The sequence below is a fragment of the Sparus aurata genome, chromosome 23 (genome assembly GCF_900880675.1).
Source record: "Sparus aurata chromosome 23, fSpaAur1.1, whole genome shotgun sequence".
Lineage (NCBI taxonomy): Eukaryota > Metazoa > Chordata > Actinopteri > Spariformes > Sparidae > Sparus > Sparus aurata.
This window is the reverse complement of record NC_044209.1, coordinates 15,037,820-15,054,580: the sequence shown is the minus strand read 5'-3', so window position 1 is coordinate 15,054,580 and position 16,761 is coordinate 15,037,820. Positions and strand designations below refer to the sequence as shown.

At 43.7% G+C, this 16,761-nt stretch overlaps 2 protein-coding genes across 3 annotated transcripts; one reads left to right on the top strand and one right to left on the bottom strand.

Annotated features, from left to right (window-relative positions):
- The first annotated feature begins 5,499 nt into the window (after window positions 1-5,499).
- Window positions 5,500-9,919, top strand: aimp2 (aminoacyl tRNA synthetase complex interacting multifunctional protein 2). 2 transcript variants are annotated; one of them, XM_030408888.1, is made up of 4 exons: window positions 5,500-5,783; window positions 7,291-7,509; window positions 7,795-8,029; window positions 9,038-9,919. In XM_030408888.1, exons 1-4 carry the CDS (start codon window positions 5,661-5,663, stop codon window positions 9,424-9,426), a joined length of 966 nt encoding a protein of 321 aa, XP_030264748.1. In that variant the 5' UTR covers window positions 5,500-5,660; the 3' UTR covers window positions 9,427-9,919. The 2 variants fall into 2 exon arrangements, with proteins under 2 accessions (XP_030264748.1, XP_030264749.1); XM_030408889.1 differs by having other exon boundaries at window positions 5,518-5,669.
- Window positions 9,920-12,226: 2,307 nt separating this feature from the next.
- zbedx (zinc finger BED-type containing X) lies at window positions 12,227-15,046 on the bottom strand. Its single transcript, XM_030406363.1, has 2 exons — window positions 14,699-15,046; window positions 12,227-14,364 (listed from the first exon to the last, which is right to left on the bottom strand). Exons 1-2 carry the CDS (start codon window positions 14,888-14,890, stop codon window positions 12,652-12,654), a joined length of 1,905 nt encoding a protein of 634 aa, XP_030262223.1. The 5' UTR covers window positions 14,891-15,046; the 3' UTR covers window positions 12,227-12,651.
- Window positions 15,047-16,761: the final 1,715 nt, after the last annotated feature.

The following is a 16,761-nucleotide window of genomic DNA, read 5'->3' as shown; positions in this document are numbered from 1 at the left end:
AAGTTTAAAGCAGAGTTCCTTTACACTTTATATACTGTTGAGGAAAAATTGCTGAACAGCTGTTATTTCAAGTCCTGTGGTTAATCATGTACTCTCAATATATATCGTTCCAGAGATAATCATTGAATGCACTGCATGTGACCAGTGAGCGTGTGATTTTATCTTCCAAGAATAAAAGGAAATTAAGAAGGAGGTTACAAAAAAAAATAGCCTGGCCCTGGTGAATCGGTCCAGTGACTTGGCAATCCTCTGCTTAACTCATATCATCGCATGTGTGTGCACTCTCTCCTACATAAGCACATGCAGAATGTCTGTCGTCTGTCATTATGGACATCTCTCTCAATCACAGGTGGCGGTGGCTCCTCCGCTGATTCTGGCTACCTCTTGACTCGTAACACTGGCAACCTGGCCATTGTTCATCTCTTCAGCCTGGCTTTGTGACCTGACTGAAAACAGTCAGTCCGTAGGGTATCATTTGGGTCTTAAGCTTGTGCCCGCTGCTTTCTTTTTCTGGCATCCTGATCTATGTGTCAGTCCTGGCAGCAGTGACTTATTGCTCTTAATTATCACGCTTACATTTGGTGCTCCAGTTACTGCATCAATCCATAATGGAAATATTCTTTAGTATGTATAGGAGAACACAGAATTCAGAATCCATTCCACAATTCAAACTATTACGGAGGATAATACAGTAAGGCTCTCTAGCGAGCACTTTGTAAAAAATAAAAGTCCTCTGCTTCTTGTTTTTACCCAAGAGTTGTGCTAAATCGCGTAATTTAACGTAACGTGATGATAGTTGGAATACTGAGGGCGACGTGTCCCTTGTGTATCCCCTGAAAGCTACACCCGTGGTAGCTGTCGTAGTAGTACTAGTAGTAGTGGCAGCAGTAATCACCCTGAGCTGTTGGATGCAGCATTAGGTATCAAAAAAAAGCGTAGATCAAGCAAGCGTAACTTAGCTTTGCCCTCATATCAAACTATTTTGCGTGACTGCTAACACTGTACCGTGTGGTTCATCTAGACAGGCGCTTCAGGATGGACACACGGGCCTTCGCCTGCTTGTCTGCTTGGAACTTCAATAATTGATGCTCCCACTTCATTGTCACCAAAAACTCATATCAAGAAAGGAGTGTCTGGCTCACCTTACTGATTAAGTCTGTGTGAAACTTTAATGTGCACCCCATCTTCAACTGATAACAAACTCGAAGTGCTCAAGCAAACGAGGTAATGGGAAGCTGAACCACCTGGACCTCCGCCGCGCGCCCAAGTGCACACTCGGACCAATGCCGATCATAATTTGCCTCATTCCCGGGCCTTTTGGAGCCTGGACGTATAGGGGATGTTGCTACCTGATAGTCTGAACAGGGAGGAACGTCGTAAAAGATTTAACTGGTGTGTTGGGATGACTGAATGGGCTTTGTGAGCTCTGCGCAGGAACTCTATCCATAATGCAGGGGATGACAGCATTGCCACTGTTCCCCGACAAGCATTAGTCCTGAGCCTGTGCGTATGATGTCTGCGTGCAGCTTCCCTTCATTAATGAATGATAGGCCATGCACATATCAATGGCCAATCCTGATACACACAGGGCATTCTAGGAAGGCCATTTTTTTTTTAGAAGTCTGTTTCCACCCTGGCTTGAGCCTATTGTTTAGATACCCGCTAATTGGCGTGTTTTATATATTAAGCTGTGTCTATTAACCGGACTAATGCAAGATTGCAATTTGAACTAAAAGCCACACCCTGCCTAATGCCCGGAGCAGCTGCTACATGTGCTGACTCACCGTCAGACTGAGTAATGGCAGCCGTGGAGATGTAGACAGGTACTTTGCAGACTTTTCCAAATGAGAAGGCACAATCAGATAAGATGGAGAGAGTCATCCAGGACAAACTTTCTTAAACTAGCTGAATAATGAAGGCAGACTGTCCGGTCAGAGAGGACAACGAAAGGATGTTTGTGTCTCAATTTGGTCAGTAAACACCTTACAACATCCATAAATGTGGAGGTAGATACGTACAGAGCACCTTCGTAAGCTTGGATTACACCCATGGTGCATTTAGACAACATGACGTACATGTGTCTGCATCCTAATCGCAGTTTACAGTGATAGTAACACGGTAATAACATCGCAACGACGGATCTTAATGTTGTATTTCGCTTTTGTTTTGTTGCCTTATGTTCCTCGACCGTTTAATTTGACAAGTTCGAGGACAAACAAAGTTTCATCTCCTCATAGCTGTTCAAATAAACGTTAAGCATACAGCGCTCAAGTATCAACTCATCCCAGCGCACCCACAGGCTGAATACTGCACATGTACGGTGTTATGATTGTTAATCATCTCCATCTTATCTGATTGTACGAACTTAATGCTCCTTCACCTTAATAATAATCTTCTAATTAGTGGGATTTGATAACCACACTGTGCCCGCGTGACACATGCAATTTATAAGATGTGATCAAGGCAAAGCTTCACTTTGGTAAATGTGCTGCCTAAATCAGCAGGAAGTCACGACTCCCAGTCAAGAGACGATTCAGCACAAAACCTCCTGTACAACTACAGATTGTTGTTTTTACGCCTCAGGTTTTGCATGGATTAAAAATCAAGATATATAAAAGTTAATTAGTAAGCTGATTTTTTTTAACTTTAGAACAGTTTTTCCCTCCTGTTTACAGTATTTGTGCTAAGCCAAATTAACCAGATTCTGGCTTCAGACTAATATCTAAGTGGAAGTAGCTAACTACTGCTTACAATAACTTGGATTGTTTTCAAGTCTGTAATTTTACGCCATGTAATGTACTTAGTGACTTTTAAAATACTCATAATTGAGTACTCTCAGAGTACAAATTAAATCCATATCCAAACCTTTCATCTGCATATTTCTTTAGCCAATGAGGTTATCTGGTCACAAACAGGCAGTGGTGAAAAGGCGAGGCAAATTTGTTTGTACAGCACAATTCAGACACAAGGCAACTCAAAGTGCTTTACAGGGGCATAAAATTACATTTATAGACATTAACAATTGCTTTTTAGATACATGAAAAACAAGTAGAGAGACATCAAAAAGGAAAAAGGAAAATAAGCTAAAATATAATAGGTTTAAAAGAGGCAAGACTAAAGAATAAAAGTCAAAGTGCAGATAAAAGCCTACAATTGCTTCAATGTAAAGCAGTGGCAAACAAAAAGGTCTTCAGCCTTTATTCAAAAGAGGTGAGAGTTGGAGCGGAAGTGCAGTTTTCTGGGAGTTTGTCCCAGATATGTGGTTCATGACGTCTGGTATTAAAACAATACTGAAGTAAAAGTACAAAGTGTTCTTCTCAAACGCTACTGTTTAACTGCTGACGTTCCTCTCTTACCGTTTGAGAAGAATACTTATTTTAATACATGTAGTTTTACTTGTAATTGAGTAATATTTCAGCTAAACTAAGCTAACTATAGCTTCTGGCTTTAGACTTATACTTAAAAGACAAATATGAGAGTGTTACCAATCATCTCATCTAACTCTTTGACAGAAAGTGAAGTATTTCCCAAAGTGTCCAACCCTTCCTTTGAGGCGCTACTCTAAGCACAGTATTCATTGCACTCCCACAGTTCACACATTGTCGGTCGTGTACCTTGTTGCCAACATGATTCAAAGAACTACTGTGGACTGTCAGGTTTCAGCTCCCTTCGCAGTCTCAGTTTCTCGCTCAGGTCTTAGTCTGGCCATCAGATCCGATTATTACCTCAGCAGAGCTGCCAGGTTGGCCCCTACCCGCACACACACACACACACACACACACACACACACACACACACACCACTCCTTATTCCCTATTTCTTGTTAGACTTCAGCAAACAGTGAATTATTCAGGGTTAACAAGCTGCTGGAACGGCAAACTCAATTGTGCATTTTCATTAAACCTCTCTGGCCGTGTCTCTTGTAGCTGAAGAGGGGAGGATGTGGCTAAAGTGTGAAACAGTACTAAGCCGAGTCCTCTGACAGAACGGTGACAGAGAATGATGTGAGTGCAAGGGGACATGTCAAAGGAGAGCCCAGTATCAGGCAAAGTCACAGCCTCTTCAATCGCTTCCTGGTGAGGGATTGTGTTGCCAGGTTTGATTAATACAAGGATCACTTATGATTGTTAACAATTAGACTGAGCGGATTGATTTTGATCGTTGCAACAGGTTGACTGATGTGGCGCTGCTAGATCTAGGAAATGTATGACTGAAATAAATGTCAAGTCTCTCATCTGCTTTCTTCCTAATCTGTCTCTGAAGCCAAAGGTGACTGGACAGTTGTTTCCACTTATTCCTGATTCCAGCATAAACACTGTTTTATTTTCCTGCAATGAGACTTTTTATGTATTTAGTTTTTAAAATATAATTCTTAATGATTCTGAAAATCAGAAAACTGTTCTGATAATTCAAATTTGATTATTGGCCAGGCAGGAAATAGTTGACCCATACTATACAGTACAAAGTAGAGTTCTAGCTTGCATGATGCCCTGGGTGAACCTCGCCATATTACCCATATGAGCAACCACCCCTGACAGTACATACATGTAATACGTATCATTCAGGCCAACTTTTACTTGTGCAATTACTGCCAGAAAGTTACTTTTGATACTTACGGAAATTTAACGGAACTATAAGAATTTTACTGAAGAATTATTGGTATGGGTGACTGTCACTTTTTAGTTATCATTTTGAAAATAAATCTTCACTTTTACTAAAGTATGACTTTTGATTATTTTTTTTGCAACACTGTGTTTAGTTATGGTTAAGTCCATAAAAGTATGACCTCTTCCTCTGTTGACTGCTGACCTCCTGCACGAGTAACTACTAGGAAATTATACTGTGGCGCCCTCTACTGCATTTGTAATGATACACACAGAGAGAAATGTGACAGCATGTAATATGACTGTGAATCTGGATGATTTTAGCATTGCTGTGTGAATATTAAAAACAACTAGTCAGGAGAAGTCCTAAAGAACGTATTGGATCAGAAAGTACAAGAAAAGATTAAATGAAAAAAAATAGAAAGAAAGAAGGAAGACATAAAAGGTTACTCACCACCTTTTTTTTCTTTCTTTCTTTCTTTTTAATGAACTTTGTTGAAAGACAATTCAATATACAAATTAACACATAAGACACGTGTTACATATAATTAAACTGAAAAAAAATATTATAATGAATAATGTCTGCAAATTGAATCTGTTTGGGGTTGTTAAGGTGAAAAAATAGAATAAAAGAAAGAAATTAAGAAAGAAAGAAGAAAGAAAGAAAGAAAGAAAGAAGAAAGAAAAAGAAAGAAAGAAAGAAAGAAAAATAAAAGAAAGCTGTAAGAAATAAAAGGTTACTCATTGGTTTTATTTATTTGTTTATTTTTAATTTACTTTATTGAAAAACAATCAAATACACAAACACAACAGACATGTAATATGTATAATGTTATACAATATTTAGAATAAAATGAAATAAGATAAAGAAATAAATGGTTACTCGCCACTTTTACCACGCTGCTACGTCACCGGATGTGACGTCGCTGCGGCCTCTTCCGGCGCGTCGGTAGCTGCTGCTGCTGCCTGTCAACATCACACAGCCCCAGAAAACACCGGGATTTAGTTTTTAACTGTTTGTCTGTGACAGTCCGCTGGCTGTCCTCCATCGTGCCCATGTACAAGGTAAAGCCCATCAGCGGAGGTCACATAGAGACCGACTTACCAACCTGCATGTACAAGTTACCCAATATCCACGCGCAGCAAGGGAACAGCTGCACCTCCGAGCACGCGCTTCAGGTAACTGACAACTGATAACTGGTTTCATATCGATAAGGTTAATCGATTTCCAGATGCTTAGCTCGTATCTGTGTCTCGGTGTTGGCCGAAGCTCGTTTTTCGTTTCTCACGCAGTGACACGCGAAGCCCTCACGCTCTGTTAGCATGAGCTATCATTAGCCAAGCTAGCTGGCTGGTCAGGACAATGAGTAATCTGACTTCGGGCTGATGCAACTATTACTGCACGTCTCCACTCCTCCACCAGCGTTTAAAGATCATTAAACGATAGCGGGGATATCGTTAGATCATCTTAACTCCACCATGTGAAGCATAAAGAAATGAGACATGATAAGTTCATGTATTGGTCGTATGAATGGACTGAGTGGACCCCTTCAGCTGTGCAGTGGTGGAATGTAATCAGTTACATTTACTAAGTTGTTTTACTAAGTAAATGTACTCAAGTGCAATATGAAAGGTACTTTAACTGAGTATCTCCATGGAATATCACTTAATACTTCAACTCCAGAGGCATATACTGCAGTAATATTTACACACATTAACGTAACACACATCCACTGTTAGATTAGCTTGTTTTGGAAAAAGGAAAAAATCCTTGATTCCAGCTTCTTATAACTGATGTCTTTATGCTCCTCTATGCCAGTAAACTAAATATAGGTTGAGGACAAATCAAGGCATTTGAGGAAGTCAGGTATAGCTTTGGGGAAAAGACTGATTGATATTTATCACCATTCTCTTCTATTTTAAACACCAAACAACTAACTTACTCATGAAAAAAAAAATAAACAGGTTAATCAAGAATGAAAATAATTGTTGCAGCCCTACGTTTGCTCCACCTTGTCTGACTCCAAGAGTGAAATGCTGAAACACACAGTTGGCAGTATGACAGTTGGTCTGGGCGTGACTAAGTTGCGCACGAACCTTTTAAAATTGTCAAGTGCGACGAAACATCGGCCCCAAAGATGTAGCAGGTTACTTTTTCAACAGTTTAGGTCATCATCGGAATTTCTTGTTGCATGTGCTGTGATTGAAATGAAGAAAAACATGTATTTTCACCTTAATTCCTATTAACAATCAATATCATACATGTGTTATTGTGCGCCACTAAATGATGTAAAGAGTTGGTCTGGAGCTCTGAAATGGCTTTTTTGCAGGTTGATATTGCTACTGATACTCAAGAACTTGGATACATCCTGCAACACTGCGCCATAGTGATCCATTCATTGTGGCTTTGTGACACTTGATAGCCTGTTACAAGACTATCTAAAATCTAGTCCTGGATCTGTCGTGTTTGTCAGTGTGTGCACTGGCAGGGTTTATCTCAAGATCGGGAATATGTTAAATATGTTCTCAGCACTGTCTCAGTTTCATCTGTGCGTAGGGCTGTTAAATGTGGAGACGCCAGCTTACACCCACATCGTTTCAGGATTGTGCTCAAGCAGTGAAATGCTCAACACTGTCAAATTCCCATTTCAGCCAATCTGAGCATTTCTGTCTCTCGTCCTCCCAGAATGGCGAGGTGGACCCGGCTGTCAGAGCTCTGGAGGCCCGGCAGGACGAGATCATGAGGAAACTGCACGAGCTGAAAGCAGCTGTGGAAGGCCTGGCCAAGACGGTGACCACCCCGGACGCCGACCTGGACCTGACAGTCAGCAGCAGCCTCTCCTCGCATAGCTGCAGCTCTGCAACCTTCAAAGGCGTCACGGACCTGGACACGGTGCTGGGAAAGGTGAGAAACTGGGAATAACACTGTGCTCTGGAGACGCACTGACAGGAATAATCTGTTTCATGTGACAACTTTGATTGCTTTTGATTTGATGCCTTCCTGTTCACACCCATCATAACAAGTTATAAACTCTGCGCTAACATGCACAACCTGTTCATACCGGAATTTGTCTTGAAGCACAAATGGAGGTGTGTGCTGATAATAGCCTGTTTGTGTACTCTGTGTTGGCCTTGTTGAATGAGACAAGTGTTGTAATACTTTGTTTGTTCGTCTCTTTTGTGTGACAAGGACCTCGGAGCTCTCCGTGACATCGTCATAAACGCCAACCCGGCACAGCCCCCCCTGTCCCTGCTGGTGCTCCACAGCCTGCTGTCCCAGCGCTACCGGGTACTCTCCACCGTCCACGTCCACTCTTCCGTTACCAGCGTGCCGCCACAGCTCCTGTCCTGCCTCGGCCCTCGCCACGCGGACAGCTATGCACGCCAGATGTTCCAGCTGGGCTTCACCCTCATATGGAAAGATGGTAAGAAGTGATCGACAGAAGACGAAAGAGGAGTGTAGGAGTTTGATACGCTGGTGCCACGCGGCCCTGATCCACACGTCGCTGTTTAATTTGGATGTAACTTCTTGTCAAAGTGTGTAGGTGGTTTGTTACTTGCTTTTTTTCTGAGATTAGAAACTAATTAGAATACCTTTCACCCCGCCAAAGTAATCATGACAAACAATAAGCTAAAGACAAACTGGAATCATTTGAGAAGGGGTTTGACTCTTACTGTCAGTGTCAAGAAGCTTTTTGAATAGAGTAATTTACTTATCAGCAAGAGAGTGTTGCAAACGTAAGCACTCTGAATAGAAAGCAGTTTCTGGGTGTTTTTGCTCTTTTCACATTTTCACTTACAGTGGGCTTGCTTTTCAAGTCCTGCGTCTCTTTCACTCTCTTTCATCTCTAAAAGTTTGAGCAATATTGGGGGGAAAAATGGGCTCCACATGCTACACATATTAAATTCCAGACATATTTACAATCTCCACAAATAATCTTGAATGAAAAAAAATTAACGTGACAAAAAAAACACTCAACAAGTTGATAGTGGTTCATTTTCATTGTCAAAATTGTGAATATCCTCACATGAATGACTTGAAAAGCTGTCTATGTTGATTTTTATTTTGTATAGCTTGCAGATTGTCTCCCCCCACAAAAACAAATAAAATGGATGTGTGTAAATATTATGATTTCCAAACTAAAAACGGAAATTAGCCGTAATTTAAGGATAGACGTGTTTTTTATTTTCCTGATGTTTTTGTACACACGAATCAGCTCTGGACTCTTAGAAATGTGAAAATCCATCGATAAATTCTGTTTCTACAGTTTCTGGCCATGATAAATGGTGCAATTTCAGAGTTGTTACACTAACTCTTTAACTGAAATCATCTACAGAGTCTCATTGTGTTTTAGGAGAATCATTCCATGCTTTGTGATCATGTTATCCATTTGTGATCTTGTTCACCATGAGACACTATCCTTTATCCACAGTTCCTAAACTGCAGATGAAGTTCAGCGTCCAGAACATGTGTCCCATCGAGGGTGAGGCCAACGTGGCGCGCTTCCTCTTCAAGCTGCTGGCGCCCTACCCCAGTGACCCTGCCCTCGCTACGCTGGTGGACAGCTGGGTGGACACGGCTTTCTTCCAGCTGGCAGAGGGCAGCGCCAAGGAGCGCTCAGCCGTCCTGCGGGCACTCAACTCCGCTCTGGGCCGCAACCCCTGGCTGGCCGGGCCGGAGTTCTCCCTGGCCGACATTGCATGCTACTGCTGCGTGCAGCAGAGCGGCTCGGCCTCCGCCGCTCCCGCTAATGTGCAGCGCTGGATCAAATCCTGTGAGAACCTTGGCCACTTCAGTCCTGCCAAGCTGCTTCTGCAGTGACAGGGGCCGTCCTGGGATCAGACACCAGAAAGGCGTCTTACCCAAGCAAAGTGAGAGAAGGGCATTAGAATATTAAAGTACACCAGTCATGTCTGGAACTCCCTCTAATGCTTCCCTCCTTACTAGACTATATCACTGAACTGACAGACACAGTCCAAGCAACACGGTTGACGGTTAAAGTAGCTCTAATATTTGTGCCGGCCCTGCTGCTTTTGTATAATAAAGAGATTGTAATGCTATTTTATGCAAGGAAGGAAGCATGAGAGGACTGTAAAGACATGGGCTTGGTGGTGGATTAAATCAAAGGTACTGACAAAGGTTGTTAGTCCAACACACACTGTACACCTTCCACCCACTTTGTGCCTAACATGATCCTGTTCTAAACGTATGTGTGTTAATCTGTGGTAGCGGGTATTACGGGCAGTTTAAAAAAAGTAATACTTTGTACCATTTGTTTTTCTGAAATCATTAAAACTTTGGATCAAACTTTGAACTGGGCCTTGAGTTTGTTTCTTTCCTCTGTTTACTTTGGAAAAACAAACATCCTCCTGCAGCTGAACAGGTGGCACTTACAGATATGTGTCCAACAGGTGGCAGGCTTGTCATTCATAAAACTACTTTGTTCACTTGCTGGTCCTAGCCAAAGTCCCAAACAATAGTCTGGTGATTATTCCATGACAAGGTTTAGAATACTACAACTTTTAACTAGTTGTGAACCAGTTCAATTTAATACTGTTCCCTCTATAAAAGTACACAAGCAAGTCAGAACATCGGCTAAAAGATCGGCTATTTCTTCAGTTAGTCCAGATGCCTGTCGCAGAATAAGTCGCAGAATAAAAACATGTTATACAGCGGAGTGCTGAGGATGAATGGAAGAGTGTCGCAGCGTGAGAAAGAAGCTGCTCTGCAGTCTGGTGCTAAAACAAAGTTCACTTTGTTTGCTCTGTCCTCTGGGCTCCCTGAATCAACAACAAAAAAAGAAAGTTCTTTGAAATAACTTAAGATCTCTCATCTCGGGGAAAATCTACTTCGCCTGGCTTCAAAGAGTCCTCGCTCAGACCCCTTCGGCTTCAGCTTTTAATTTATATATCGAAAACGCTCGTCTTTTTAAGGGCTAGTCTGCGTCTCCTCTCTGAGGTGGAAGATGGAAGAGGAAGGTCATTACATCTTATTGCTCGTACTACTCTTCACTCGTACAGACCTTTAACCATACAGGCAGCATAAGAAGTGCACTATAGACAAAGCTCAGGTGAAGGCTGAACTCTTATAACTTTTTCTTGTATGTGATTGGTTGAATTAGTCAGTTTTGGAAATATCATTTCATTGAGTACAATGTCTGTACTCATAACTGTGAGAAGAGAGAATGCTGAGGTGAGATTTTATCATTCAAGGAGTTAAAACACCTGAACTATATCTCCATCACCTTAAAACCTTTTTTTGTATTGCCCCCTGAGAAATTAACAAAAAAAAAAAACAAACAAAAAAAACAACACCATCTTGCAATTTTAAAGAGACAAATCACAAAATATTCCTGGATCTGTCAGTTTTTCTGGAAAAATGAATGGGGTCTATTCTGAGTCGAGACCCATCTTCGGTCCGTGTTTTGTGGAAATCCACTCAAAACTTTACGTGTAATCCTGCCTACAAAACAACCAACCAACCTCTCGGTGGAGATAAAAAGTTATTTTTCATCTAACATTTAATACTCAACCTTTCTTTACTCAACACGGAAGCAATTATTGTCCCAAATCCTGCATAAAACACATTTAAAATATTTCCTGTATGTTCCCATGGATACGGATTACAGACTAATGTATTTCTAAATATAAGACAGAAAACTAACTAAAAGATTGGCCGGCTTCGAATGTGTTTTGGTCTTCCAGCACTTAGCGACCTATTTTTAAGAGCATGTAATGTAATGATTGCAGCTTTCACTAAACTGCGCTTCCCTAAATTCACTGTTAGAACTTCACTCCCCGGACCTGTTCGGTGTTGTAGAGCTTTCCCCCTAGAAACTGCTGCTAAGGTTGGGACTGGTCGAGCAGCTGTGCTGTCTTCTATTGTGCGGTGACAATTCTATTTCCTGTAGCAATCCCTCCTGTGTACTCTCTCTCTCTGCAATCGGTTGTTCAAGCTGCGTTTTTGTCCTTATCAGCTGATGTTTCGCTGAATAGAATCCCAACAGCCTGTCTGTCAAGCAGAATAGATTCAGGAGCAGCGAGGGCAGTTTCACAGCAGTCCACTGGTTGTTTTTCTTCTTCTCATCTCTGTCTGTCTTTTCGAGCTGCTGCAGGAAAATGCATGATAAAAAAAACAAGAATATATACAGAGTCATACATGCAATACTGTTGAAGAGAAGAAAGGGACCAATCCCAGGGCACCTCATGCTCTCTGGGGGGTTGGTTTTGCATCTTCAGAAGTGTCATGTTTTCGACAGCTCGGGTCCAGACAGAGGCCTGTGTATGAATGCGTGTGTTTGTATGCTCTGACAGCATCCTGTTGGTCTCCAGGCAGCTGCCTGACAAGACGAAAGCTCTTAACTGACATCTGGACGCGTGGCAAGGGAAAAACACTTGGGACTCTGCATCCCTTGAAATGTGGTTTTTGTGGTGCTGCGTGTCTTCCTCACACACACACACACACACACACACACAGGCTTCTTTGAAACGGTTATCAGTGTCAGTTGATGCAGTCGGGGCTGCATGCAAATGAAGCAACCGTTCCCACACCGGCACTAATCTCTTTGCTTTCGGTTTCCGCCTGGTTTGCATGAAAAAGGTCAGACACAGACACAAGAAAGCTCTTTCCGTATCTCTTTATATATGATATAAAACATACAGACAGGAGATGCATTCTCGTCGAAGAGCTGTAGAAAAAACACACTAGCTTAACTGAAAGACCGAATCACTTCAGTTGAACCCTGTGGCTACTTCAAATCACAACAATAGCACAGATAGAAAGATGCTTTCGTCAGCATGTTCGGTCCTTGAATGCCATTGTCCTTTGATTGTCAATTTGATATTTCCATGAGGCCATTCAGGAGTGGAAGATATGCTATCAAAACAGGTTCGGAGAGGCGTATTACAAAACAGAAATCACATCCGGGCTAAATAGTCTGAAACGAGATCTTACTCAGGGTTTTTCTGCAATGATTTTTAGCACAATATGGTTTGATTCTGCATCGATTAAAAGGCTGAAAGACAGAGAGAGTCACAGGGAACGTGTTCACTCAGTGACCAAGGTGCACACGTTGCTGTTGTATCGCAGCAGCTGAATGCGTTCGAAGTAATCGTCGGTCAGAAAGTTTCTCTGCGAGGTGACCAGGTTGCCTTTCTGACTAAAGAGACGCTGGACCGGAGCCGTTGATGGCAGCGTGGTGTTGTATTTGAGGAAGAGCTGCTTCACTCTGGGGAAGTCCTGCAGGCACTCGAGGCTTTTCCCCGTTCCTTCAACGTACTTGCGGATCTCGTCCATCACTCCCCGCTGCTGGATCTGGATGGCGGGCTTGACGGGCCCGTAGCTGAAGAAGTCGTCTTCCGATTCGATGGTCGACAGACTGCGGCTGGGGTTGGTCTCCGTCACGTTGCAGGGATCCACCTGGGACGCCTCTGTAGCCAGCAGGGTGCACATCTCCTCCCTCTCGGAGGCGCCCATCCACCACAAGCGAAATTGAGGAGTCGTCGCCGTTGCGATCTTCGCCTCCGTGCTGGCAAACAGCTCCTGGAACCGCACGTCGATAGCCACCACCATGGCGTTGATGACATCGCTGAAGTAAGTCGCCGCATCTTTCTGCTCACTTAACTTGTTCTTCAGGCTGAGAACGGTCGGGATGACCAGCCCAAGGTAACATTTCTGCTCTGCTTGGAAGAGTTCAAGTGCAAACGCGAGCGGGTGGAAAACAGTCACGTACTCCTTCAGGAAGGCCATCTCCTCGGGCTGCATTCGCGGGACCTCGAGGCGGGCGCACAGCTCCGTCAGCTCCCGCTCGGTGAGAGAGACAATCTTCTGCACAGCACAGTACTCCACGTTCCAGCGTATTACTGTGGGGACGACAAGTGCCATCTTTCCTATCTCCTCCGCCGCATCCATACCGACCTGAAGGTGGTGGCATTTGCTCCATATGGCGTACACCTTGGCCATGGCGCTGTAATGTAGCTGGCACATGGGCCCCTGCGACACCGCCTGCCAGAAGTCCTCAGAGACAACCAGCTCGAGGGTGTGCGAGGCACAGCGCTGCACCGTGGGCAGAAACAGGAGCATGTCCTGCTCCGGCTCGCCCTCGAGGACAGCGCTCACGTTCTCGTAGAAGCCAATGTCATCGTCACTCTCCGAGCTGTCCACCGCAAACTCTTTGAACACGCTCACAAAGGGGCTGCCGTTGTCGGTGACCGTGGTCTGCACTTTGCTTTCGATGTTGTACGCCACGTGGATGTCGTGTATCCGTCCGGCGATGGTGTCATACGTGATCCGGCCCTGCAGCCGCGCGAAGCCCAGAGCGGCAGATTTCCTCTCCAAAGAATCCTGGTCGATCCAGTGACAGGTCATCCCGAAGAAGCTTCTGTTGTTGGCCGTCCAGACGTCAGCCGTGGTGCACACGTACTGGACGGTGCTCAGTTTCGCCATCAGCTCTTCCCGCATCCGGGAGAAACCTTGGTCCACCTTTGTAAACAAGGTGACTCTGTCCATGGACTTTAACCCTTCAGTCAAGCCTGCGATCAGCTTCCTGAAGCCAGGTTGCTCTAGCAGATAAAACGACTGACAATCCTCCACGATGAAGTTGAAAATGAGATCATCAGTCTTTGCCTGGGTCATGCACTTGGAGATGATCTCCGCTTTAAGTTTTTTGAGCTGGCAGTGCCGGCTCTCTTCGCCGTTGTGCTCCTCTTTCTTCCTTCCCCTCTTGGCATCGGGCCTGGCTTCGCAGCCCAAATGTGTTCTCTGGAAGACAAGAAAAAACCCACAGATCCAGTTTCTGGTTACTTGTCGGAGGTGTGCCACTTGTGTGTGCTGAGTTTGTAACAGTTAAAAAAAAACACTGAAACTTGCTGCATATAATAAAACAAAAAACTCATGAGAGCACTTTAGAAAGACACATGCAGAGTGAAATGGGTTGTTTGACGAGGAGCCTGCAGCGCCCTGAGTTAATAAGCATGCAGCTATAATGTAACGTTATTAATCACGAGGGCAGCTATTCATTCATTGACTCTTTCAAACATTAACCCGGCGGCTGCTGGAGATCATTACAGGGGGGAGATTACTTTGTGAAACTTACGTCTAAATGCTTCTTTAGGTTTGATGTGGAGGTTTTCGACGTGGAGAGCAGATTAACCCTCGGCAGACATAGATTACACTGGACGATGATATTTTTCCCTTGATCTGCCTTGTACGTGAAATGGTGGCGATAACGCCAAGTATGCATGGCCGATTTAGTCTCGCCGCCGGGTTCACTGTGATCCACATCCATCTCGGACTCTACCTTCACTGGTACCGACGTCTTGAATTATAATAAAAGTACCGTAATCCGATTTAGTAATCGTGATTACACGTAAAGTAACGATGGCGGTAGAGAAATCCTCATGAAAAAGGGGCAGGCCTTTGTTCGGGTGTTGCGCAGAAAACAAACAAGGAGAGGACACCGGCGTTGCCGTGTTGCTCTCGCGCATGCGCGTCGGCTGCCCCCAACTGCACGGTGAATCCGCGCAGCCGGAGCGATGCGCATGCGTCCCACACACACGGGGCGCCCGCACCGTGACGCCGCCGTCCGGTCCTTGGGATTCTTGTCCACGCTAATGGAAGTACTTTTACCAGCCAGCATTTCCTTTTCCTACACTGATGCAGCGAGTTGGCGCCACCTTCAGGTCCGCGGACATGAAAAAGAGCACTGCTTTTTAATAGATGAATTATAAAGAAAACATGTAGTCCGTTACTACTTATAAGAAAAATTACATCTTGGCTGCAATTGCTGTAAATAACTGTACAAATAAAAGTAGAAGTATGTCAGAAACAAAGACAGGGATGTCAGATTTCCACTGATTTAGGTAATCCAGATAATAATAATAATAGCCTATTATTTAGTTTTGAGTTTACAAAGCGATTCCACGGACAAAGCAAAAGCAGGTAACTCAGGAAGACAATGTGACAGAATCGACACAGCCAAACAGGAAGAAGCCCAGGCTGAAGAAAACTTTCCCAACTTCAGTGGCGGACTCAAGATGTTTGAGGGGCCGGGGCGAAAAAAAATGAATAGGGCACCTTGAGTACAAGTGGTGGCCCCAGCAGAAAGTTGTGATCGATCTATGGTGAAGAGAGGTCACCTCACCATGTTTTGACCAGTGGAGGGGCACCCTAGAGGGCACCTTTAATATCTAAACTACCATATGGGCACCCAAGAGGACACCCCTGAGTCCACCAGTGCCCACCTTCATACCTCCCCTCCTCTTTGTTACAGCTCAGACTTCTTTAGTACACATAATAAGAAATTTTATTAGGGAAGCATCAGGGGATGTATCCCAGCTTTGCTTTATCCCGAGGGCATTTTATGTTTTGTAGCTTTGAATGGAAAGTGAAAGTTTAAGACTGAGATGACCTGTGGCCGTCTCAATGCTGACTTTCTCTTATCTCAGGTGTTTCAGCTTCTTTGCAGCAGTCATCGGTTGCTTCTGCAGTTGTTTCTTATCAATTTGAATCAGTATGGCTCATTTTACAAACACAAAACAGCCACTTTGCATTCTGAGATGGGCTTTACCGTGGAATTAACCAGTTTATCGACCAGATTTTTGGCAGCACCATCGACTGGTGTGTTTGTATTTAGCCAGAGGCACCTTGCCAGCGGAAGGGCATCTCCCGCTGGTTTGAAAACCCCCCCTCACTCTGGCTGAGAGGTGCATTAAACATGCCTGTAATCTGCCGCTCACATGGGCTTGAATTGCAGTTTTATTGTGTGCATGTTTAATAAACCAGTTTGTCAGCCGTGTGATCAAAGTGAGAGGCAGGTATTTTTATTTTTTCACTAAGGATATGATGTTATCGCCGAGTATTTTTGTGACTCCTGTTGCTTTTATATTTGGCGACACACATCTATCTATCTATCTATCTATCTATCTGTCTATCTATCTATCTATCTATCTATCTATCTATCTATCTATCTATCATGGGAAATCCAATCAACCTGGCTGATTTACTTCATGCTTGCTGGTATAACGCACTCACCCCACATGTAATTGCTTTCTTAATGCTCTGTTCAGCAGGGAATTGGTTGTTTGGTGTTAGTGCATCCAAGGGAAGGACCATTGTGTCAAATTGTGTCATTATTTCTCTCCACCACCCTCCAACCTT

What these genes read in the sequence shown, in the direction of transcription:
- aimp2 (XM_030408888.1), top strand. Translation starts at nt 5,661, where the DNA reads ATGTACAAGGTAAAGCCCATCAGCGGAGGTCACATAGAGACCGACTTA. An exon ending in CCTCCGAGCACGCGCTTCAG is followed by an intron (nt 5,784 to 7,290) that starts GTAACTGACAAC and finishes TCGTCCTCCCAG; the next exon opens with AATGGCGAGGTGGACCCGGC. An exon ending in TGGACACGGTGCTGGGAAAG is followed by an intron (nt 7,510 to 7,794) that starts GTGAGAAACTGG and finishes TTGTGTGACAAG; the next exon opens with GACCTCGGAGCTCTCCGTGA.
- zbedx (XM_030406363.1), bottom strand. Translation starts at nt 14,890, where the DNA reads ATGGATGTGGATCACAGTGAACCCGGCGGCGAGACTAAATCGGCCATG. An exon ending in ACCTAAAGAAGCATTTAGAC is followed by an intron (nt 14,365 to 14,698) that starts GTAAGTTTCACA and finishes CTTGTCTTCCAG; the next exon opens with AGAACACATTTGGGCTGCGA.